The sequence below is a fragment of the Macrobrachium nipponense genome, chromosome 22 (assembly GCF_015104395.2).
Source record: "Macrobrachium nipponense isolate FS-2020 chromosome 22, ASM1510439v2, whole genome shotgun sequence".
NCBI lineage: Eukaryota > Metazoa > Arthropoda > Malacostraca > Decapoda > Palaemonidae > Macrobrachium > Macrobrachium nipponense.
The window spans coordinates 31,457,539-31,483,623 of NC_087213.1; the positions used below are offsets into that span (position 1 = coordinate 31,457,539).

The window sequence follows — 26,085 nt, forward strand, 5'->3', positions numbered from 1 at the left end:
ACTACCTGGGCCTAAAGCAAATTGTTCTGTTTATGTCTGGTCAGGAGTCCAACTCCCAACTACCAGACTGGTAATTCACTACCAAACCATCTTGTTTGAAAGTTCAGCAGCCGTGTCCAGGCTTCACTGTAAGTAATTCCTATTGAAAGGACCTCAGGTTTGTATAGTTAGGAAAAAAACTGATTTTATCATAAAAATACCATATTCACATTTTTACTTTATAATCACCTTTTGATTATATTAATATAAAGTTACAGATATACCAGTATATGAAGTAACAGAAATCTTTTAACTTTCATATGTCAGACTTATTCTCTACAAACAGTTGTTTTGTTATTTCACCAGATCTGGCAGTGTATATTTGAACCAAGCCTAAAGAAGCCTCATGAATCAACTGGTGTAGTGGCCACTTGTGGAGGATCCTCAGTCTGTTTTATCAGGGTCACAGATGGTGAAGTGGTCCTAAAGTACAACCGCAATACAAAATCAGCTGCTGCTGTTGAAAATTTGTATGCACTAGCATGGAGTGCTGTTCCCTTAGATAGCGTAGGCCTAAAGAAACTTAACATATTAGCTGCTGCAGGAACTAAGTCCACTGTATTGCTCATTCACCCAGATGCTGGAGTATGTTACCAGATGTTCAGAACTGTACCAACAAAAGCAGCTGCTGTGGTCTGTTCCTTGTTATTTCACCCAAAAAAGGCTACTTGGCTATTTTGTAAGTTTAAATACCCTCTTTCTCTTACCACATTTTGCAGTATTAATTTAAGGAGTGAATTATTAAATTTTTCTGGTGTTACATTCTGATGATGTAGCTTGTGATCTATGTTTCTCAGCACTATTGTATTACAGTAAAATATCTTAATACAGGCAGTCCCAGATTACTGACACTTTTAGTTAATGGGGTTTTGGTTTTACAATCCTTGCCTAACAACGTTGTTAACCAGACTTTCGGTGCTGGAAAGTGATTTTGGGCGTATCGGGTGTTGGTAAGCGGTTTATTGGTGCTTACAGAGTTGTAAATGCCATTTATTACCATAATTATAGTGATTTTCTGATTAACAACGATTTTCGGTTATTGGTGCTCGACTGGGAACAGACACCTGGGGACTGCCTGAAATACATGCAGTCCCCAGTTATTGGCGGGGTGTTCCGTTCTCGTTGGGGTGCTGATAAGCGAAAACCGCCATTAACCAAAACTCAAGTGATTCATGGTGCTTATGGCACCAAGTTTTGGTTAATGGCATCAATGACCATTTAATGGCGCCCCTGTTATGCCTGTTATGGCGCCATAACACTATTATACCTTATGGTGCTGATAATCAAAACTTGGCCCGTTATGGCGTCATAAATCGCCAGTTTTTTGGTGCTAGACAAGTGCCATAAAACCAGATGCCATTAACAGAGTCTGTCATTAACCGGGGACTGCCTGTAGTAGTGTACTTCCAGGTAATGGACAGTCTGCCATCAGGAAAACTTATAAGATAAGATAGACAGTCCCCAGTTATCAGCGGACTTGGTAATCGGCCATCCGGTTTAATGCTGCTCATCTAGTGCCATAAAATTGGCAATTTATGGTGCCATAATGGTGTTTATGGCGCCAATAACCTGTTATCAGCGCCATTATACTGCCATAGATTGCCGAGTTTCAGTTAATGGCGGTCTTTGCTTATCGGCACCGGGAACAGAACCCCCGCCAATAACCGGCAACTGTCTGTACTTAGTTAATGTGATTTGGATAAAGTTGCCGGGGGTTGTGCTATTTAACACTGAATTTGAAGGCAAACCAGAAATGGATGCCTTTCGGCATTTTGCATGGAAAATTTACATGAGACATTTTGGAGTGTTTTTTTTTTCTTCTTTTTTTTTCCTCATTACTATTCTTGTGCATCTGTAGTGACTGTACTTTGATGATATTTATGTTTATCATTTTTATCTGCATATAGTGTTTTGATATTTATGTTAGTCATTTCTATCCCTGCATATAGAAAAACTGTTATCAAATTATACTAGGCGATTATTCCAAATACATACATTAAACATAATGTTATGGCTGCACAGTGTCCTATAATTTTGTTTTACTTGGCATCAAGAGTGATTTTTGTTTCAGCACAAATGCTAACAAATACATTACTTTCAAGTTCACTCCCTAAAATGTTTGCTTTTTGAAATTTATTACGTAGTTTTAAGTTTTGTGCCAGAATAACCATACCCTAGGCTACAGTTTTGTGCCAGAATAACCATACCCTAGGCTACAATTGTTGAGAAATTTTCTAATAACTGATGAGCAACCACATAAAAGTATTTGTTTTTTATTTTACAGTATAGTATTTGAATAGGAAGGATATTGTTACTGTATGAAAGTTGCTTATCTAGATACTTTGTGATACTAGTATAGTGCATAGTATGACACAATTTAAGCCCCCAGTGCCTCTGGTATAAGCAAAATGCCAAACGCTGTGCTGGGATGAAATTGAGTGACACCAAGTTGAATAGCGTGTGGGACAAAGTTGTGTGATGTCTGGGCTGGGGACTGTCAATATGAAACTGATGCAGGGGTTGGGTTCTGTCTGGAAATGTTTCCATCACAAACATTGATGATTTTGGTGTCAAATAACCAAACTTATTCAATTTTATGCATTGTAGTTGTTTAAACTTCCATAGCAATTAGCTGTAGTGAGCACTTGAACATATGTGTTGATATGGAGGACTTATGGGAGTTCCATTTGACAACATCCTAGAGAGAGAGAGAGAGAGAGAGAGAGAGAGAGAGAGAGAGAGTAATTGGTGGTTGGATGGTTAGTGATTGAATTAGCTGTTGGTGAGTTCTGGGTTGTCTTCTGGTGCAGCTGGAGTTAGTTGTTAGAGTTCTGTGTTTTGGAGTCAGTCTTTGGTCAGTCTTTAGGCAGAGCCTGTGAAGGTCAGTAGTGTCGATAGCGGTCTGTGAAGGCATTGAAAGTCAACTAGTTAAGTTGTGTTGTTGATTTGTTATTTAGTTGTTGTTGAATTGATATTGTTTGCTTTTGTGTTGTTGTGCCTTTGCTGTTGGATTTGTTGTGCTTGTGAGTTCCTGTTGGGTTATATGTGAGTTGTTGTGGTTGAGGGTTGTTATTGTTGTTGGAGGCTGTTGTGGTTTTTGGTGTGGTTGTGAGTTGTTGAGGGTTGTTGGTGATTTGTAGTGATTCCTTGGTGTTGTTAGTGGGTGTGTGTTGCCTTTTTGTATTGTTGTTTTTGTGTTTGTGGTTGTTTGTGCAGTGGTCTTTTGTTGTGGTTGTATTCCTTGTTTGTTTGCTGTGTTGTTGAGTTGTGGTTGTATTCCTTGTTTGTTGTTAGGTTGTGGTCCTTGGGTGTTGTTGGGTTGTGAGTTGTGGTTCTTGGTTGTTGTCGTTGTTGTTTGGTATCTCCACAACCTCGACCAGCAGACAGCACAGCATAGCCCGGAGTATCCGGAGTTGGGTGAGTACATGTGTTTGTGTTTTTTTGTTGTGTGTGTAGGTATAGGTCAATTGTCCTGCATGTATTCCGTAGCGTAAAGAGGAAAGTGACTGAGGGTGAGTTTGGCAGGTGGATTCATCAGGTTTATGTGGGGGGAGATTTGCCCGCTTGTTTTTAAGCTTGTGATCCCGCCACATTAGTTTTTGGCGCCCAAACAGGGACTGCTGGTGCGGCAGCTGCAGGATGATTGGGGAGGATGATTGGGGTAGTGAGTTGTGTGATTGGTGAAGAAAAGTGAGTTGACTGAAGTTTCACCAGGAAGGGAATCAAGTAGTAAGGACGTGGTTGGCAATATGAATGAGTCTCTTCGGGAGTTTGGCAGGCATGTAAATGAGGTGAGTGATTTGGTGGCAGAGTTACGAGAGATATTAAGACAAGAGTTAAAAGGGGTAGATGAGATAGTGAGTGGGATTTGGGAGGATGGTAGTGAGGGAGATGAGTCTAACTGGAAGTGGTCTGGGAGAAGTGGATGGCTGTGTAACTGAGAGTGTATGAGGACCCTCAAACAAGATCCAGGGCGCCTGCGTCCGAGCTTTGTGGGTGTTCCGGAAGGCTATTTAGTGTGGGTGTTGTGAGTGTAAGGAGACGTTGTCACATGTAACGGGGGAGGAAATACGGAGGAGTTATGGGAGTTCCATTTGATAGAGAGAGAGAGAGAGGAGAGAGAGAGAGAGAGAGAGAGAGAGAGAGAGAGAGAGAGGGTAATTGGTGGTTGGATGGTTAGTGATTGAATTAGCTGTTGGTGAGTTCTGGGTTGTCTGCTGGTGCAGCCGGAGTTAGTTGTTAAGAGTTCTGTGTTTTGGAGTCAGTCTTTGGTCAGTCTTAAGGCAGAGCCTGTGAAGATCAGTAGTGTCGGCAGCGGTCTGTGAAGGCATTGAAAGTCAACTAGTTAAGTTGTGTGTTGCTGATTTGTTGTTTAGTTGTTGTTGAGTTGATATTGTTTCCTTTTGAGTTGTTGTGCCTGTGTTGTTGGATTTGTTGTGCTTGTGAGTTCCTGTTGGGTTATATGCAAGTTGTTGTGGTTGAGGGTTGTTGTTGTTGGAGGCTGTTGTGGTTTCTTGGTGTGGTTGTGAGTTGTTGAGGGTTGTTGGTGAGTTGTAGTGATTCCTTGGTGTTGTTAGTGGGTGTGTGTTGTCTTTTTGTGTCATTTTGTCATTTTTGTGTTTGTGATTGTTTGTGCAGTGGTCTTTTGTTGTGGTTGTATTCCTTGTTTGTTTGCTGTGTTGGTGAGTTATGGTTGTATTCCTTGTTTGCTGTTGTGTTGTTGTCCTTTGGTGTTGTTGGGTTGTGGGTTGTGGTTCTTGGTTGTTGTCTTTTTTGTTGATATCTCCGCGACCTCGACCAGCAGACAGCACAGCATAGCCCGGAGTATCTGGAGTTGGGTGAGTACATGTGTTTGTGTTTTTTTGTTCTGTGTGTAGATATAGGTCAATTGTCTTGCATGTATTCCGTAGTGTAAAGAGGAAAGTGTAACTGATGGTGAGTTTGGCAGGTGGATTGATTAGGTTTATGTGGGGGAGTTTTGCCGGCTTGTTTTTAAGCTTGTGATCCCGCCACATTACGTGCCCTCAACCCACTTTTCTTTTCTCTCTCTCCCTATGTCTTAGTGTTCTCACTTTCATGCTTTACCAAAATTCAGGTATGGTTAGGCAGTACCTGGTTATTGGTGAACTTGGTTAATGGTGATCCGATTTTATGGGGCTTGTCTAGTGCCATAAAATTGTCAAGTTTCGGCACCATAATGCGCCGAGTTCTGGTTATTGGCACCAATAATAGAGTTATGGCACCAATACATACCTAAGAGAGGTGCCATTAACTGGTTATTGGTGCCATAAGCATCATAAATTGCAGTTTTGGTTAATGGTGATTTGTTCCGACACGTTATACAAACCATCGGTTCTTTACACAAGGAATTACTATTCAGCGCCAGCTGGACTGGTCGTAAGATTTACTAACAGGGTAGTTCAGCAGTAACTGCTTGTCCAATGGTCAGGAGTCCCGCCCAACTGGAGGTAAACACTACTTTGCTTTCGACCGCTGTCGGGTGAAGACGTGTGCTCGCCTCTCTGCCCACCTCTGTCATGAGATTGTTATCAAGCCTATTTACTTTTCAACCTGTTTCTTAGAATACTAGTGTGAAGTGACTTTAAGTACTCTTATTTTTATTTGTTCATTATTTGTGGAATTGCATCGCTGGATTGAACATGCAGTCCCACGAATTGGAGAAGCCCTCTCAGCCCCCATCCAACTGGAGAGTGTGCCCTGGAGTGGGAGGCCGTAAGTGTGGGCTTTCAGGTCCAGCGATGCCATGGACCCTCATCCATTGTGTACTAGGTGCCGAGGGCATGAATGCTCTCGATCCTTATCGTGAAATTTGTCTCTCTTGGTTGGAGGAGCAGTGGGAGCTGTTAAAGAAGAGGAAGAAGCCGTGTAGGGCCGCCAAGGTGTCATCGGAAAGCTCTCCTTCGACACCTCTGGTGACTGATACGTCATCTTCTTTTCTCCCTCCTAATCAGCTCCCGCGAATGGCTCTCTCACCTTCAGGGGACGTGTCCCCCTCCGCCTCTTCGCTCGATTTGTCAAGTGCAGAGGAAGGAGGGCTGGTGTATACTCAGCACTTGACCACAGGTCACCCCCTCGGCTGCGTTACAATCTCCATTGCCGTATGTGCCCCAGAGGGAGCTGGTTCCACCTCCACCAAATTTTGCTGTCCTCGGCCAGGTGGAGTTGGGCCTCATTGCCACCGCAACCGCCCCAGCTCCAGCCTGGATGGGAGACCTGTCTGCTGTCCTGAGGAAGTTGGCGAAGAAGTAGTCCAAGAAGAAGAGGAAGGTGTCGTCGTCTTCTTTGTCTTCATCTTCATCATCGTCTTCTGCTGCCTCTTCCCCTTCGACTTCCAAGGCCCCCCAGCCGAGGAAGAAGAAGAAGGTGACCTCGCCTCCCCCCCCCCCCCCCCCCCCCACCCCCCCCCCAACCCCCCCCCCCCAAAGTCTCGCACAGAGATTTCTAAGGGTCAGGTGGGTCTCTCTTTCCTCAGGGAAGAAGCTATTGGGGACCGTGGAGGTACCAGCGGTGGCTGGTACCTCCGCTCCCCGGCTCCAGAGGTTCCACCTCTAGACCGGGAACCGTTTCGGCTGCTCGTGAGCAAGCGTCACTGAGTGTACGGTCACCTACCAGTGATCGTGCAGCCAGGAACCAGACAACTGAGTACGCTGCCCGTCAGGATCCAGGCACTGAGCGGTAGGATGGTAGGAGTCGCTAAGGTGACTCTCACCAGACCGGCGATTGCTCGCGCAGCGATCATCCAGTTCCCAGGGTTGACATGACGGTCCCACCAGACCGTTCACGTGTCGAGGCTGGGAAGAGGTCCCCCCAGTCACCAGGAACAGCCTTGGCTGCTTCTGGGACTGTGGTGTGTGAGGACAGTGCTTGCTCTCACTGTGTTAGCAGACGCTACCAGTCACCCGACTGTCGCTCCCACTGGGACCAGACAGCTTGCACGACTGGTAGCGGCTTGAGACCGACGCCACCGTCCTCAGTCCCGCGTTTCTCTGCAGGGAGACCACTGATCCAGACCTGCTGCTCGATCGCCACCGCGGGTTGGCAATTGCCAGCAGTCCTCCCAGCCTGCCGGCTCTGCTGGTAGGCAGGGTAGGAGCGTCGGGTCTTCCTCACCTGTCCCTTCAACCTCCTCGGGCTACACTGGGAGGAGTGAGGCAAACAGGAGTGACCGTGAGGAGTGTGCTCCCTACAGTCTGGCCACGAGAGCCTCCGAGCCTGGTTTGGTCCTAGGACCAAGCAGATTGTACGCTCAAGTGGTTGGAGGAGACCACGAGGGGTCTGGCGAGGTTCTTCCTCCTGAAGGAAGTGTGTCTTGGGAAGTGATTGGCCTGGTGGATCTGATGGTACATCTCAGGATGTGATCACCCCCGAGATACAAAGGTCTTTTGCAGAGGTCACTGCGCTGATTTGTCAGCACAATGACCTCGGGGAAGGATTGGTGGTTGCTCCCTCTGACCCTCCATTGAGGTTGGAGTCGTTCTTGGGTCCTAAGAAGGAACCCAGAGCGACGGTGGGACTACCCCAGTCTTCCTTGACCGATGGTGTGTTGGACCAAATGAACGCCCTTGTCTCTGGACAAGAAGACTCACTCAGAGCCAGCAGGTCGGACAAGCTGCTTCCCCCTCCTCTGCCTCGTCAGCGGCGCTTCTACTTGCCTTCAGTAGACCCGTTGCCGACCAAGCAGGTTGACCCAGAGCTAGCTCGTCCAACTCCGGGAGTGCCTTTTCATCACCTGCTGTCTGAGAACCTCTGGATCTCGTAGCAAGAGGCATCGGCCCCGGAATCCACTGCCATGGCACCTTTCCAGGCTGGATCTATGGTCCCTCATGGTATCCAGAGTCGCAGCCTCAGGAGCTATGGTTCCTGAGGAGGACTTGGCATTTGGGAGACACTGCCAGTCTGAGGTAGGGCCATCTCCTACCTCGCCCACCAGACGGCCAACCTGTGGGTCAACCTGGTTTTGAGGAGATGGGACGCAGTCTTGACTCGTGTAACCAGAGAGGCAGGTCGAGAGGTGATGTTGGGTCTACGCAACGGACTGTTGCTGGGTTTCTCCTCTCTCTTCCCCAGAGAGATGGTGGACGGTGCTGTGGACAAGTGGAGAGCTGAGGCAGTTACGAAGACTTCTGGCCAGTCTTGTTCAACTGTGGCTAAGCCTCAGAGCTTAGCTAGCGCTTCCTCAGCTCCCAAGACGTTAGCATTGTCATGGGTAGCGCAAGGAAAGACCCAGCCTTCCCCTTTCGCTTCGAGAAGTGAGCGTCAGCCCTCCTCTCAAGCCTGGAAAGGGGCTAAGCGGAAGGGGAAGAGAAGGAAACGCTAGGTACGGTGTTCCTCCTCAACTGCTGCTGGAGGGGGGGCTGCCTGGCGAGCCATTGGGCAACTTGGCAGAGCTATGGAACCGAGACTTGGGTAGTGGATGTCCTTCGGGAGGGATACCTACTGCCCTTTGAGTTGAGGCCACCCCTCACCTCCCACCTGGTCCACCTTTAGATGTACGTCCCCGGTTCTGCTAAGGAGGTAGCACTGACACAAGAAGTAAAGACCATGCTGAGCAAAGGAGCTGTGAAGATTGTGCGAGATCAGTCACCGGGTTTCTACAGCCAACTTTTCCTGGTGGAGAAGTCTACGGGGGGCTGGAGACCGGTGATAGATCTCTCTTCCTTGAAACTGTTTCGTTTGCCAGACTCGGTTCACGATGGAAACGGCATGCTCAGTGCTCGACTCCATCAGAGAGAACTATTTCCTGCTTTTGTTGTATTTTCAAATACCCATCCATCAGTCCTCCAGGAAGTACCTCCGCTTTATCCTCGACAGGACGGTGTACCAATTCAGGGCACTTTGTTTCGGTCTCTCAACTACCCCACAGGTGTTCACGCGAGTGTTCACTCTGGTGTCGGCTTGGGCCCATTTGGTCGGGATACGTCTGATGAGATATCTGGACGATTGGCTGATCCTGGTGAGCTCCCGCTCGCAGTTGCTACAGGACAGAGATCGACTCCTCGAATTCTGTCGCGATCTGGGGATCGTGGTAAATGTTGAGAAGTCAGATATCGAACCCAAGCAGAGGTTTAAAGTACCTGGACATGCTGATCGATACGGTAGCAGCACGAGTCTTCCCCGCAGACTCGCAGATCAGCAGGTTCAGGGAGGCAGCCAGATGGTTCCTGTCACGACAGGAACAGTCAGCTCAGCAGTGGCAAGTCGTGATTGGTCACCTGTCGTCACTAGAGAAGTTAGTCCCTCATGGGCGTCTTCACCTTCGGTCTCTTCAATGGAGACTAAAGAAGTGCTGGTCACAGGCACGGGATCCACAGTCCTTCCTGGTTCCTCTCACAGAGGAAGTAAGGGAGGACCGGCCTGGTGGCTAGACGACAGGAACCTCTTAATAGTAGTACCCCTGTGCACTCCCCCTCTGGAGATGCTTCTGTTCTCAGATGCATCGACCGAGGGTTGGGGCGCACACCTGGAAGAGTTGCTGGTTGCAGGAGTGTAGAGCCATCATAACAGGCACCTTCACGTCAACTTCCTGGAACTCAAGGCTGCGTTACTTGCGCTCCAAGAGTTCCGGGAACAACTGATGGGACACTCAGTGGTATTGATGCAGATGGACGAGTGGGCCATAGCTCACTCGGTAGAGCTGTCAGCCAGATACATTCCAGGCAAGAGGAATGTAGTGGCAGACAAGTTCAGCCGCCAGAATGAGGTGATTGGGAGCGAATGGTCTCCTCACCCAGACGTGGCGGAAAGGCTCTTCGACCTATGGGGGCGTCCAGTAGTGGATCTGTTCACCACCCGGCACAACAGAAAACTTCAGGTTTTCTTCTCAGTTGTGCCGGACCCATGGGCAGCTGCAGAGGACATGTTCCAACACCCGTGGGACAACCTCGTAGTCTACGCCTTTCCCCTGTTCTGCCTGATTCGCAAGATGATCAGCAGGGTGCTGGTCACCAGCAATCTTCAGATGATTCTGGTGGCACCCAAATGGCCTCAAGCCATTTGGTATCCGGACCCACTGGCTCTTCTCTCAAGAGGCACTGTGAGAGATTCCCCCTTGGCACAACCTGCTGTGTCAACCGCCTGTAGCACGGTACCACCAGGCAGTATACATTCCGTGTGTCTTCACGGCTGGTGGTTATCCACCATCTCTTGTGAGCAAGAGGCTTTTTTTGCCGAGCAGCAACAGAGATGACTGGATACCTCAGACAGTCCTCTACAGCAGTATACCAAGGAAAGTGGTCCGTCTTCTGTGGTTGGTGTCGTAGGTAGCGCATTTCCTCATCTTTCTTCGCCGAGAGAAGCGCCTCTCTGTCTCTGCAGTCAAAGGATACCAAGCTGGCCTGGCCCTAGTCCTTAAGCTGCGAGGAGTTGGTATTTCCTCCTCCATGGAAATATCTCTCCTAATGAGGAGATTCAAGAGGTCTTGCCCACCCAGGGAACTCAGGCCACCAGGGTGGGATGTGACTCTTGTCTTAAGGAGTTTGACTCGTAGACCCTACAAGCCTCTCCGGGAGTCGTCAGACAGGCATCTGACCCTCAAAATTGTCTTTCTGCTGGCCCTGGCATTGGCAAAGAGAGTAGGAGAACTTCACAGTCTTTCCTTCGATGTTAAACACTCGAGGGGATGGGGATCGGTTACGCTTGATTTCGTCCCGGATTTCGTAGCGAAGACTCAGAACCCTTCGGTCCCTGACACCAGGTTTGAGTCCTTCACGATCCCATCCCTAGAGGACTTCACCGGTAATGATACAGAATAATGCTGCTTTGTCCTGTGAGGGTGCTACGGTGCTATCTGAAGAAAACTCGACACCTCAGGACTGAGTGTCGAAGCCTCTTCGTTAGCACCGGGGTGACTAAGAAAGAAGTGTCCAAGAACACTGTTTTTTCATACATTCAACTTACCTGTCAGATATATACATAGCTATCGACTCCGTCGTCCCCGACAGAAATTCAAATTTCGCGGCACTCGCTACAGGTAGGTCAGGTGATCTACCGCCCTGCTCTGGGTGGCAGGACTAGGAACCATTCCCGTTTTCTAATCAGATTCTCTCTGTCGCCGGTAGTATCAACTTTGTTGTTACTTCCTCCTGACTGGAATTCTTTTTTCACAACGCTTTTGATCATCTTTCGACTGATTTTTGGTGACGTACTTGGATCGTTGTTTGGCATTCGCTATCGTGGACTGTTTTTTGGAACTTAGCTTTTGGATTTGTTCGTGGAATATGTCTGATTCTAGTGTTAGCTTCAGAGTGTGTGTGAATGAGGGCTGTAAGGTGAGGATTCCGAAAGCTTCGGTAGATCCTCACACTACATGCAGTGGTTGTAGAAGGGTTGAATGCTCAATTGAGAATACGTGTAACGAGTGTGAGAGATTGAGTGCGCAAGAATGGAAGAATCTGACTTCTTACTTGAAGAAGTTAGAGACAGATAGAGAGAGGAAGGCGGCTTACAAAAGCCGGAAAATGTCTAGTAGTTCTGTAGCTTCTTCTTATAATTATGCCCATTCTATTTCAGCCCGTTCACAAGTTAATCCCTCTGATTCCGCCTCAGAAATAGGGGGGGCGGAACCTCCAGAGCTTCCCTTTCAAAAAAATGCAAGAAAAAATGGAAGCATTGGAAGGTAAGAGAAGTGAATGTGGTTTCTCGAGTGATGTTAGTGTCCCCAGTGTTAGTGGTAGGGGGCGTCTGGTCGTCTCTGCGATGCTCCAGGCCTAGACCTCTTCCAAGCTTCCTGGCCCAGAGGAGAAGGAAAGTCGAAAGCCTTACGGGGGTCGTGGAGAATCCCCAACGATCAGGGTCCCTTCGGCAGAATCTTGTACATCTCAGACTGCCAGGGACAGCTATAGGGAAAAGCGTTCCTTCGTGAGTGCTTTTCATTCATCTAGTTCGCCTTTCTCCGAGAAGGATGGATGGAACGGAATCGAAGCTTTCACGTCCGCTGAAAAGGAATTGGAAAGAACCTGAGCTCAAATTCTAGCCCCACCCCGCGCTTCTCTGAAGAGGATGCGCCTTTCGGTCAATCAAAGAAAGCTAGAAAGGAGTTAGATCCTTGGAATGTAAAAGACTCGAGCGCCTTCCAGATCTCCTTCTCCTGATTCGAATGAGCCTTCAACCAGGAAAATTTTGATGAATGTACAGGAGCAATTAGCGTCTTTGTAGGAGTACTTTCTAAAGAGCCTACTCGTAAAAAAGGATGACAGGCTTCCGATTAAGAGATCCAAATACCGATCTCCTGTCGGGCGCGACGAACCCCTCCAGGGGAGTTGTCGCACAAGCGGCCATCTCTGGGGGGAGCGGTGCGTTAGGCAGGCGAGACGTGGGAAAGGAAGTAACTCCTGCCAAGCGTCAGGCGCCAACTAGGAGCCAGGCGCCAAGTAGGCGCAAAGAGCCTGACTTACTGTAGATCGTTCTAGGCCCAGATCTTCATCCAAGCAACAAGAGCCAACTGGAGAAGAGAGAACTCCTGATAGAGTATAGCGCCCGCTGAGCGCAATATAATTGCCATTCGAAAGGCGCATTCCATGAGCGATACTCCTACCAAGCCACAGGGTATTCGGAACTAGATGCGCCTTCCATAGGTCAGGAGTATTCGGGAAGAGATACTCCTGCCAGGCGCCTTGAGTACTCTGACCTCGATACTCCTCCCAGGCGCCAGGAGTATTCTAGACTTTTTACGCCTACCAGGCGCCAGGAGTATTCGAAGCGCGATGCGCCACCAAGCGCCAGGGAGTATTCTGAGCTTAATACTCCTAACAGGCGCCAGGAGTATTCCAGACAGGATACTCCTACCAGGCCCCAGGAGTTATTACATTTCAGGCAAGAATAATCCTGCTAAACGCCAGGCGCATTCTCCTCATGAAGAGCTTGACATCCGACAGGAGTCTAACAGGCGTAAAGCAGTGATACGTGACTCGCCTAATGATAAACGTAAGGAGAGAGTTACTCCTAGCCCCTCTCCTAATAGAAGTGCTTCTTCTTCGGAAAGGAAGAAATCAAGAGAGGAGACAGAGGAGGGAAGGGAGCCTTCTCCTTCCGATCCTATTAATTTAGATGACGTCTCGGAGGACGAAGTTACTAACAGAGAAGGGCTTTCGAATTACAAAGTCCTTTCTGCTTTCTCTTAGAAGAATATGGAGATGCATTGACTCCAGCCGCTCCTCCTTCTCCTCGCTCTCTATTTTCAAGTACGAAGGCACACAAGTCTTCATCTTTCCTGAAAATGAAGCCGGCCAATATCCATGAAAAGGGCCTTACAATCTCTTGACTCCTGGATCAAGACTAAGAAGGAGTTAGGAAGGACGATCTTTTGCATGCCTCCCGCTAAACTAAGGGGTAGGAGAGGCATATGGTACGAAACGGGAGAAAATATGGGATTGTCTCTGCCGTTTCAGCTGAATCGGACTTCTCCAGTCTCGTAGACTCGTCGAGGAGACATGCCTTAAATTCAGCGAAAGCAACATCGGGGTCTTTTGGAAACTGAACCATCATCCTCAAGGGACTTTTTCATACCTTTCCTTAGAAGTATTTTAACTTCCTAGATTGGTCCCTTGGGGTTATTGCTAAGAAGTCCCATGAAAAAGAACAACCAAGCCCTGAAACCTTGCATAGCATCCTTACATGCATTGATAAGGCGGTTCAAGATGGAGATCCGGCGGAAGTGTGCTCCCTCTTCGGTGCGGGAATACTAAAGAAGAGAGCGGTTCATAGTGCCTTTCTCACTAAGGCCGTCTCGCCTTCGCAGAGATCCGCTTTGCTGTATGCGCCTCTCTCTGAACATTTATTTCCTTTGCAGTGGTGAGAGACATTGCCATTCACTAACTGAGAAAGCCACTCAAGATCTTTTAATGCAATCCTCAAGGAAAAATAGACCTGTGGCTAGTGAGGAAAAGAAAGCCTCTAGGCCAGCTCAACAACAGCAGCCCTTTCGAGGAGGCCCTCAGGCTAGATCCATCGTCAGAAGAAAGTCAACGGAAAAAAGGGGAAGATCTGCCTTCCGTCCCTTTAAGAAGGGAAAATGAGAAATCTTTCCTCCAGACACCTGTAGGAGCCAGGTTACAATTCTTTGCGGGAGCATGGGAAGACATAGGATCTGATCCTTGGTCGATGTCAATAATCAAGAAGGGTTATTATATCCCATTCAAGGACAGGCCCCCCTGACAACATCACCGAGGGAACTGTCAGCCAGATACAGGGACCCTGTTCTGATGGATACTCTTCGTCAAATGGTGGAACAGATGTGGGACAAAAGAGCAATAGAGCTGGTACTGGATCAAAGCTCCCCGGGGTTTTACAATCGCTTGTTTCTCGTAGCGAAAGCCTCGGGGGGATGGAGACCGGTACTGGATGTAAGTTCGCTGAACAAATTCGTACTACAACAGAAGTTCAGCATGGAAACGTCTGCCTCAGTACTTGCAGCTCTCCGTCAAGGAGATTGGATGGCGTCCCTAGATCTTCAAGACGCATATTCCATGCCCGATTCACATCGTCGAGGAAGTACCCTCGTTTCATGTTCGAGGACGGGAAGGGTCTATCAGTTCAGGGCCCTGTGTTTCGGCCTTCTACGGCTCCCCAAGTCTTTACAGACTTGATGAAAAATGTGTCAAAACACCTTCACATGAAAGGGATAAACGTCTCCCTATACCTGGACGACTGGCTCATCAGGCCAGGTCTCAAAAGCAGTGTCTGGAGGACCTGTCAACAATCCTGGAATTGACAAAGACATTAGGATTAATCGTGAACCTCGAGAAATCTCAGATGGTCCCCAGCAGAACGTTAGTCTATCTGGGGATTCAGATGGATTCTCGGGGGGGTTTTCGAGTATTTCCTTCTCAAGAGAGAGTAAGGAAAGGCTGTGCCACAGTATTGAGCTTCTTAGAGAAAGAGCGTACTTCAGCGAGGGAATGGCTGAGCCTTCTGGGGACCCTTTCCTCGCTCGAACAGTTCTTTCCTCTAGGAAGACTACATCTCCGTCCGCTTCAGTTCTTCCTGAGAAGCAGTTGGAGTTGGAAGACAGGACAGCTCTCGGACACGTTTCCAATCTCATTAGAAGTAAAGCAACAATTAAGGTGGTGGTGACCCCCTTAGAAGAAAACAAAGGAGTATCCATTAGAAGTTCGGAACCCAAACCTGACATTGTTCTCAGACGCGTCGGAGGACAGGGGTGCGACGGTAGGGTGCAACTGGTCCAAGGAAGTGTCAGGCACCTGGTCGGAAGAGCAGGTGTCATGGCACATAAATTGCAAGGAGCTCTTTGCGATTCACCTCGCGCTAAGGAGCTTCGAGCAGATAGTCAGAGACAAATAATACAGATAAACTCCGACAATACGACCGCTCTGGCTTATGTCAAGAAACAAGGAGGAACTAACCTCTCTCGCCCTATACGAACTGGCAAGAGATCTGCTGATTTGGGCAAATCAAAAGGAACGTGGTTCTAACGAGATTTGTTCAAGGGGAGAGGAACGTGAGAGCGGACAGACTGAGCAGGAGGTTCCAGGTCCTTCCTACAGAATGGACCCTCCACTCGGAAGTCTGTCAGAACCTTTGGTATCTTTGGGGGAAACCGCAGATAGATCTATTCGCCACGTTTCTCTCCAAAAGGATAGATACATTTTGCGCCCTGGTAGAAGATCCCAGGGCTTATGCAATAGACGCCTTTCTCCTGGACTGGTCAGGGCTAGACGTGTACGCTTTTCCCCCATTCAAGATTCTGGGGGTAGTCAGAAAGTTTGTGCCTCGAAGGGACCAGAATGACTCTGATAGCCCATATTGGCCATCCCGAATTTGGTTCACGGAGGTAATGGAGTGGACAGTGGACTTCCCCAGATCTCTTCAAACAGGATAGATCTGCTCAAACAACCCCACTTCCAGAGGTACCATCAAAATCTACCCACTCTTGCTCTGACTGCCTTTCGACTATCGAAAGACTTGTCAGAGCGAGAGGGTTTTCTCGCAAGGCGGCAAGCGCAATTGCTAGAGCCCGCCAGATCATCTACTAGGCGAGTGTACCAGTCGAAGTGGGAAGTTTTCAGAAAACTGGTGCAGGTCGAAGAAGCTGTCCTCTTCCAATACCTCTGTAACCGAAATTGCGGATTTCCTTCTGTCCCTGAGGAAACGTTACATCTTTCTGTACCAACAATTAAAGGATACAGAAGTATGCTTTCGTCAGTCTTTAGAAACAGGGGCTTAGACTTGACGAATAATAAAGATTTGCACGATCTCATCCGCTCCTTTGAAACGTCGAAGTCAGTAGAGCCTAGGATTCCGAGCTGGAACTTAGATGTGGTTCTGAAATTTCTGTCCTCGGAAAAGTTCGAACCACCTCATACGGCTTCATTCCGGGATATCACTAGGAAAGTGTAATATTTCTGCTATCTCTAGCTACGGCTAAAAGGGTCAGCGAGTTGCACGCCCTTGAGTCACAAGTTTGGCTTCAAGAAGATTCTGGGATTTGTTCATTCCAGCACTCTTTTTCTTGCCAAAAACGAGAACCTTCGAATCCCTGGCCTAGGAGTTTCGAGGTGAAAGGACTTACTAGCCTAGTAGGCAGAGAAATAGAAAGATCACTTTGTCCAGTTAGAGCACTGAAATTCATCTGGACAGAAAGAAGCGGCTTGGAGGCTCACAACATGGTCTATGGTGCTCGGTGAAAGACCCCAAGAGACCTATGTTCTAAAAATGCTTTGGCCTTCTTTGTTAGAAGTGTAATTACCGAGGCTCATAAGAACTGCCCAGATGACTCTTTTAATCTATTAAGAGTAAGAGCTCATGAGGTAAGGGCAATCGCGACATCAATTGCGTTCCAGAGAAATATGTCACTTAAAAATATTTTGGACGCAACCTATTGGAGATGCAACTCAGTATTTGCATCTCATTATTTAAAAGATGTGCGAGTAACGTATGAGAAATGTTTTTCTCTAGGTACCGTTTTGTGTCAGCACAGACGTTCTGGGTAAAGGAGAGAGCACCGATCCTTAAATATGTGTACGTAACCCTCTTGTCGGATGTGTTCTTGTGTTTCCTGTGCATGGGAGTGTCAGATGTCGCACTGGCGGCCTTCACTTCTCTTCATTAGGAAATCGAGTGACAGCTGACTATTAGAGGGGTACAAAATTTTTGTTTGATTTTGTATGTATGATTTTCGAGTTTGTGGTTGTTTGGTAAGAGTTTGGGGATGACTCTTAGCAATCTTAGAACTAACACGGGTTAGGATCGGGTGATCGGGATCGGTTGTGTGCTCCTTAAAGAAGGCATGTTGTCATATAAGCGGATTAGCACCCCTTGACAAATGCCAGTTAGGCTCTGCCGAGTAAGTGGATAAGACCCCATCGACAGACCAGCAAGAACTCTTGGCCACAGATCACTATCTCGCTAAGGCTCTTGAGATGAAGCAGACTCCTGGGCAGTAGCCAGGAAGTCTTCCATCTAATAAGGTAGGAACCAAGGTTTATTTATACCTACAACATATGTTGTTTACCTGTCTAGTCAGTAAGTTAGCTGTCTCTTGCCCTCCACCAAAGGGTGTCAATCAGCTATGTATATATCTGACAGGTAAGTTGAATGTATGAAAATGATATTTTTATGATACAATAAAGTTTCATACATACTTACCTGGCAGATATATACGATTGAAGACCTACCCAGCCTCCCCGCAGGAGACAGGTGGAAGAGAGAATCTGATTAGAAAACTGGAATGGTTCCTAGTCCTGCCACCCAGAGCAGGGCGGTAGATCACCTGACCTACCTGTAGCGAGTGCCGCGAAATTTGAATTTCTGTCGGGGACGACGGAGTCGATAGCTATGTATATATCTGCCAGGTAAGTATGTATGAAACTTTATTGTATCATAACAATATCATTTTTCTGGCTTCGTGAGGTAATCAGGAAAGCCTACAACTCTGAGAGGAGTGCCAACACCAGTACCTTTTGTCCGAAAACTCACGAAGTTAGAGGCATTGGTCCAACCCTTGCATTCCGCAAGAACTTGTCCGTTGCACAGGTGCTAAAGGCAGGGGTGTGGTCCAACCAGACCACCTTCACCACCACCTACCTTCGCGATATTGCCCATAGGTCCTTGTACACTTTTTCCTTGGGACCCGTGGTAGCTGTTCAACAAAGTTACGTAGCGACCCAGAGCCATTTACAGGACAAGGTTAGCATCTTGTTTCCTTTTGATTATTCGCATGTATGGGAGACGTGGGAATGAGTGTGGTAACTGGCTACCTCTTCCTCCTTCTTTTCTTCACCCTCTCCCTTGCGGGAGGAGGGTAGGGTAGCGGTCGGTCGTCACAATGCTGGACAGGACGACGATGCAGGTAAGCTACGTTACCGAGGCCCATTCTATCCCTTTCATTAGGGCTAGAAGGGTTTATCCGTCCCCTCCCTAGCAAGGGGGGGAAGCGGACAGCATTAAGAAAAAATCCCAATACTTTATATTTGGCTTCTTACTTAGGACATTAGTTCTTGCTTGCTATTCATAAGAGGTACGCTTGCTTCCCTCTTATGAATATGAATTGGTCCAGAGGTCTGACCACTGATCCTGCAGTTCACACTCCAATCAGCTGGACAGAGGCTAGGTCCCCCCCCCCCCCCCCCCCCCCCCCCCCCCACCCCCCCCCCCCCCCCCCCCCCCCCCCCCCCCCCCCCCCCCCCCCCCCCCCCCTTTGCTCTTATGACCAGGGAGGGAACCCAAGTTGGGAGAACACCAGTCTGTTCACAAGACTCAGATTCCTCCCACCAATAAGTGAGTCCCTTATGTAAAGGACCGATGTTTTGTATAACGTGTCGGAACAAATCACAAATTTTGAAAGTCCCACCTCATGCCACCCCTCATTCTGTTCCTAGGCCTAAAGCAAAGTGGTATGTTTACTTTCAGTCGTGCGGGACGACCATTGGGCAAGCAGTTACTGCTGAACTACCTTGTTAGTAAATCTTACGACTCGTCCAGCTGGCACTGAATAGTAATTCCTTTATGTAAAGGACCTCAGGTTTGTATAGTTAGGAAAAATAAAATTTACTTTCAAAAGTTGTGATTTTTACTCATCATTAAGCTGTCAGAACGGAACCCCTCCAATAACCGGGGACTGCCTGTATGTATTTGGCATTAAAACTATTGTATTATTAATTTTTTCATAAGTAACCTATCAAGGAATTACATTGCTGTCAGTAGTCCCTACTAATTGCGGCAGCTTAAGTGTAAAAAAGGGATTTTGACGAAGGAAAAATCTATTTCTGGGTGATTGGCTCGTGTCGCCCTATGAAAGGATCCTTAATATCATTCTTTCTAGGTAAAATTAATCTAAAATTACCAGAGAAAAACAAAAATTAAGAAAATGTCAGTAAAACTGACTCGCTCACTCTTAAAAAGAAGTGTTGGTATGGTAATAGGGCGAGTGGGAACACTACCACGAGACATTCACCAATTAGAAACTTCCAATCAGATCCCCACAAGAGAGAGCTGATACCAACGGGCGATGCGGCCGCTACTACTACTACTAGAGGACGCCACGGACAGCAGCGCCCCTAGCGGACATCCTTAATCTAAAAACATCTTGTCCTGCATGGGGGGGCAAACAATACAGGGTGGGTTTCATAGGGCGACACGAGCCAATCACCCAGAAATAGATTTTTCCTTCGTCAAAATCCCTTTTCTGGGCTCAGCTCGTGTCGGCCTATGAAAGAGTACCAGAGAAACAGACAAGATGGGAAAAAAGGACAAATGAAAAGCAGTTGTAAAATGAGGGATATAAATATAAGTTAAATCAATTACAGCATATAAACTAAGTACTTAAGCCCTAACTTATTCTAAACAGTAACATAAAAGAAAGTTAGTAATGTAAAGTACTTAAAATTACAGTAAACATAGTAAAATTATAATAATGCAGTGTAATTTTAACAAATAGATTTACTTAGATAAATTATTTACAAAATATACAAACACATTGTGTCCTACCCTAGCATAAAATAAGGGGTAGGTACACTGAAGTACATTATCAGTACAAAGTGTGGATGTCCCTAGCAAAAAAATAAGGACAATCCACTAGTATGATTCAGCGGCTAAGGCTAGGATATCCGAGTAGCATGGCGATAGGTGAGGCATGTTGGATGAGTAGGTAGAAAGGAGACCTGGATCTGTACTACGACTACTATACAGTATCAGGAGAAACAATGTTTCCCGCTGCTACTGCTGAAACAAAATTTTAAAGATTCCAAGGACTTTAGATAATGACGTTTAAAGACTGTCGGAGATTTCCATCCAGTATACTTTTTAAGATCCTCAAAGTTCATATGTTGAAAGTAATTAAATTGAGGTGGCTATCTCCGGATGTCATGTTGCTTTTGGGAATGAATCAGGATTGGCTTGTTTAATGAAGTAAAGGATTTGTTGTCTAATACCTTTTACTGACAAAGTACCAACTTTTCTCTCATGAAGAGAGAACCTGAGGATCTTGAGGATGTACGAGATAGAAAGGCTCTTAAAGTTGATACTGGGCAGAGAGAAGGGTCTTGGGGAAGTGGGATGACTTTCCAAGGGGCCCACCTTGCAAGAGGATCCTCATTTTTAGCCAAAAAAAACTACGATCCGGAGCAAGCAGAACTTCTCCTGAGGGGAGGAATTCCACATGACCCGCATCTCTGGGATAGAGCAGGACAGTTCTGAAATTCTAGCTCCTGAAGCTAGGCTTAATAAGAATAATGTCTTTCTAAGAAGCATTATGAATGTACAAGACGAGTTGTCAGTATCTGAAGCTAGTTTGAGGGACATCATTTAAGAAACCATGAAACTGCAGTAGGCCTTTGAGAAGGTCTAAGTCTAGGCACAGGCTTAGGAATAGACGTGAAATAAGATTCAGTCAGATCTATCTGAAAAACCTAACTGAAAGATCTTCTTCAAAGCCGATTTATGAGTAGTAATAGTGCTAGCTGCTAAAACCTTTTTCAAACAAGGATCTGAAAAAGGATATAGCTAGATTAACTGTCATTGTACTAGTGTTTGATTCTTTCAGGAAGGATGCTAATTTTTTAACAGCTGAGTCATATTGTCTAATAGTTGACTCTCTCTTATCTGATTCTAGGAAGAGAATATTTTGTGGATCAATATTAGCATCTTTATTAGCCGCAAACTTCATGAAGTCCATAAAGTTAGGGTCTGAAGAATTCCTGAGGAAGCGAACACAGTCCTCATTTGTACTGATTGTGACAGCTTGGGATTGGGAATCCGTTGAGGTCGGAGACCCAATTCCAGAAGAAGAGGATACCAGTTGCTCTTGGCCAGTCCGGTGCAATCAGAGCTACTATTTCCCTTAACGAAAGTCCTCAGCTTGCTTAAGACTTTCAAGAGAAGATTCACTGGAGGAAAAACAATAAATTTTTCTACCACTGATCCCAATCTAACGACAGGGCGTCCGTGGCATAAGCCAGAGGGTCCAGGTGGGGGGCCACATAGCAAGGGAGCTTGTGGTTCGCTTGTGAGGCGAAGAGATCTACTTGGAGACCTGGGACTCTCCGGCATATCCACTGGAATGACCCGTCGTCTAGGACCATTCTGATTCCAGAGGAACTGACCGGGACAAAGCGTCTGCTATACATTTCTTACCCCCGCCAGGGTGAGTGGCGGACAGATGCCATTTGTGTTTGTTTGCTAGGGCAAAGATGGCTATCATGACATGGTTCACATGCTTTGGATTTGGACCCTCCTCTGTTGATGCAATGAACTACCACTGCACTGTCCAAAACTAGCCTTAGATGAGACTTTTTCGGGGGAAGCAGTCTCTTCAAGGTAAGAAATACTGCCATTGCTTCCAGAACGTTTATGTGGAGCTGGCGAAATTGAACTGACCAAGTCCCCTGAACCTGTTTGAACTGAGAATATCCCCCCCACCCGGGACAGGGAGGCATCCGTGTGAATGGTTAACACTGGAAGGGGGATATTGAAGGGGTACCCGCTTGGCTAAGTTCTTTACTTTTGACCATGGACGGAGTTGATGCGAAGGATCTGTGGAATTACTGACAACTTGTCTCGAGATTTGGTGTTTGCTCTCGATCGCCAAACTCGATTTATATCTTTTGAGCCTTGCTTTCAGGAGGATATCTGTTACCGAAGCAAAACTGAAGGGACCCTAGGATTCTTTCTGGTTTCTCCTTGATGTTGTTGCATTTGAGAAATTGCCTGACAGATTTGCTCTTTCCTTCCGTTTGGCCACTGGAATTGACAGATGTGGGAAGACAAATCCCATTGGACTTCCCAGCCACTGAAAACGAGACTCCGGGGTAAGTCTGGATTTCGTTTGTTTATCTGGAACCCCAGATGTTCCAGAAAGTGAACTACCTTTTTGGTTGGCTTTGAGACATTCCTCGACAGTTGGTGCCCAGATCAACCAATCGTCGAGGTATGCTGCTACCATGATTCCTGAGTTCTCAATTGCTGCACAACCACTTCTGCTATTTTTCGTGAATACCCTGGGGGCTACATTCAGACCGAAGGGCATCACTTTGAATGAGAATGTCTGATTTCCTAGCCTGAATCCTAGGAATGGCGGAAGTGTCTGGCTATAGGGATATGATAGTATGCGTCTGTAAGATCGATGGAGCATGTGACGCTCCACGCGGAAAGTAAGGTCCTTACTTGCGAGAGGGTAGCATCTTGAACTTGTCGCAACGAATGAAAGAGTTTAGCTTTGACAAGTCTAAGATTACCCTTTCTTTTTGTTGAGCCTTTCTTTGGCACGCTGAATAAGCGACCTTGAAATTTTAGATGCTTGACTCTCGCAATAGCTCCTTTCTGAAGGAGTTCCTCCGCGTAATCTGTCAATTCTCTGATGGTATTTGGCGGAATGATTTGATTGGAGGAGGATCTTTGATCCAACTCCAACCCAATCCTTTGGCACTATGCTCTGTGCCCAATTGCTGAACCCCCACCTGTGACGGAAGAGGAACAGCCTCCCTCCTACCTGGGGAGCCTCATTGTTGATGGGCGGGTTGACCACCACGCCCTCCTCTGAACTGCCATGCTCCTTGTCGCCCTTCCTGCGCCACGCTGGCGAAAGTAGCCTCTCGCCCTACCTCTCGATTGCTTGTTAAAGGGAGGGTAGCCCTGACCTTCATACGTAGGTTGAAGGCCGGCGAGAGTGCGTAGGAGGTCGAAGGTTGTGATTGAGGAGACAGCAGGAGGATGGGCTGGTTCTGTTTAGAACTAGCAGGTTGTCCCTGTTGGGTAACCGGGACGGGCGGCCTGAACAAATTGCTGCTGTTGCTGGTGTTTCTGGTAAGGCGGAACCTTTTACCAGACTTCTTTGGTTTCTTACCAGCAGTGGGGACGGATTCTTGCTTCCTCTTGGATGAAATACCCCACCTAGCTCTAAGGCTCTGGTTGAGCCTAGCAGCCTCGTGGTGTACTTCATTTACAGCGGACTCTGGGAAGAGATCCGCTCCCCCACATGCTAGAAGCCAGGAGTCTTATTAGGCTCGTGCCTAATAGTGCACTCCTGCAGAACGTGCTTTCGGCAATTCCTCCTAGCTTGGAAGAAGTCGAAAGCATCCGTCTGAACCGTCTGAAGCGGGGATGGATTTGGCCAAGATCTTAAAACAGAGGTTCCGTACCATACGAGAGAGCAGCCATCTCCGTTATGATCAGTGAATTGAGGGACCTGCCAAACCTAGTTCGCGCGTCGAAACTCCGCCTGAATCAAGGAATCAGGCAGCCTTGGAAGCTTCTCGCCGAAACTGGTCCATGGCGCAGTCCGGTTTGAGCTTGCCAAGCGTGAACGTGGCTGGCAAGTTCTCCCACAATTCTCCAAAAGCTGGGAAGAGCGGAGAAGTAGACTCCGCCTCCCTTAGCTGTGGCATGGGCTCATCCTTGAGGACTGCCTGAAGAGTCCTCTCTACTATTTTTGTAGCGAACGGAAGAGAAGCCTCCTCTTCCGTCGCAAAAATAGTGAAAGGACTCTTATAGGCCTGGAGCTTGGTGTTTGTGCACTCCAGTCCTCAAGGCAGTGAACCCAATTCCCGTTGGGCATGATCCCTACTGTAGAGAACATCCTTCCCTAGAGATCTTGTCTTCCCTAGTAAGAGCCGCTACGGTCAGCCTAGCATAGCCGATGAAAGGCTGCGTCAAACCCGGAGGATAAAACTCGAAAGTCCTCAATCCTTCGAGTTCCACACTCCGGGATAGAGATCATACCATCCTTAAATGGAGCGTAAGCGGCTACTCTCCATGGGTTCTCCATAGAGAAAGCTGGCAGAGAGTCGTATGGCGGGAGCTGGAAAATACCAGCACTTGGCACTGGGGAGACTGGAAGGGGGACCTGAGGAGAGCCCAGCTTCTCGGTCCTCATTCTCTCTAACTCTGTTAGAGAGATCTTGGATGGACTGGCCCGATTGAGACAGAGTGCTCGACAGTTGTGCGAACATCTGCTCAAATTTCGTCCCAGGGCGGAGACTTGAGAGCCGACCATCTCGACCACCTGTGCATCACACTGCTGAGAAAGCAGTGGGATCAAAGGTGCTGGGTCCCGCTCCTCCCACCGGCGTTACCGGAGTGGATGCGGTTGAGGCCGGAGAAGGCATTGGCTCGGCGGGAGTGCGAGCCTTCTCCTTAGAAGCCTTGCTTCTAGAGCTCTTCGAGTAAGAAGAGCTCGGCTTGGCCTTCACCGCGTCAGCGTAAGAAGTTGAAGACTTCTTAGCGAAGAAGACGAAGATGACTTCTTAGAAGTCGTCTTAATTAGGGTCTTCGGTTCTCTCTGTCCCTCACCTTTGGGGGTACAGAGAGAGCGGGTAGGGATATCAGATCCCACAAAAGCCTTGGAAAGAAGCGCTTGAAGAAGGGACAGGAGAAGATCCAGGAGCGCCCAAGGAAAGACCTTGGGCGCCCGACACACCTACAACCAACAAATCCTCTGCCCCTACCGCCATAGGCTCGATGTTGAGGTCCAGGGTAGCGACGTCCGGGACCGACTCCTGTGTGGCTACGACCCCGAAAGATTGCTGCATTTCTTGCTGGATGGAGGCTATGAGAGGGGCTGCGGGACAAGGGGTCAACATACCCTGTTGACTTGCCCGCGGGGAAGATCTGGACGGCCAGGTTCTTGTCAAGGATGTAAGGCTGGCCTTTGGCGGCGTTCTTCCCGAAGCCGACCACCCACGCTTTCAGGGTAGCAAGGGCGACCTCCCTCACACCAGTAGCCTGAAAGAAAAGAAAAGGTGAGATGAGCTTCTAATGGCGGAACGGGGTTAACAAACTTATGTCTAAGAGTTGTTAGTAAAATGATAAAGAAGCCTATAATCGACTTACCCCCTCCACCAGCTGACTGACTAGGTCGTAGCAGATGGCGCAGGCTTCCGGGTGCCAGACGATCATATCGTTGTATGGCGTGGCACATGGAGCGTGAGACCTGCACTCATTGTGGCCGCAGGGGTCGTACAACGTCGCGTTGCATCCCAGGACCTGACAGTTGGTAGCCTGTAAGTGGAAAGATACATGAGTATCAGGAGAACACTTACAGCCTAACAGTTGCTCCGCTGGTGCCGGAGCGAGAAAGTTAGATTAAACCAGAGCCCCGCCATAATACGTGTGGTAACAAGATGGTTGGTTGTCCTAGGCTATTGCTCCGCTGGCGGCGGAGACAAGAGATAGAATCCAACCAGGTGTGGTGGTAAAAGGAAACCACGACGTAAAATTAGGGTATATCCTTAAAAATAACAATAATATCAAACCTTTCTCCACCCGTCTACTAGAAGAGTGCCCGGGTAAGAAGCAAGCTCCCTTCCGGTAGCGGGGGAGAGATGTAAGGATATAGTAGGCAAGCAACCGACCACTAGTAGTGACCACCCCAGCCCGCTGGCGGAGCCAGTAATCTATAACCAAAGGTGCCCCGGCTGCGACGGAAGGCTCGTTCGTTATAGAAAGGGAAGGTGGCTGAGCAACTGGGGAAGGGGGGGGGGGAGGGTCTCGGCGTAACACGGCGGGAGAGAGAGAGGGGGGGGAGAGGTTGGCCTACTCCTCCCCGTCTCAACAACTACCCGCTCGGAGACTCGGTAC

General features: G+C 47.8%; 1 protein-coding gene across 1 annotated transcript in view; it reads left to right on the plus strand.

The window, feature by feature from the left end:
- The window catches only part of LOC135198582 (leucine-rich repeat and WD repeat-containing protein 1-like), a 178,260-nt gene that overhangs the window by 95,053 nt on the left and 57,122 nt on the right, over positions 1–26,085 (plus strand). The window contains exon 4 of the mRNA XM_064226299.1: positions 346–718. Within this exon, the coding sequence (XP_064082369.1) occupies positions 346–718 (373 nt within the window). The remainder of the gene's footprint in view (positions 1–345; positions 719–26,085) is intronic.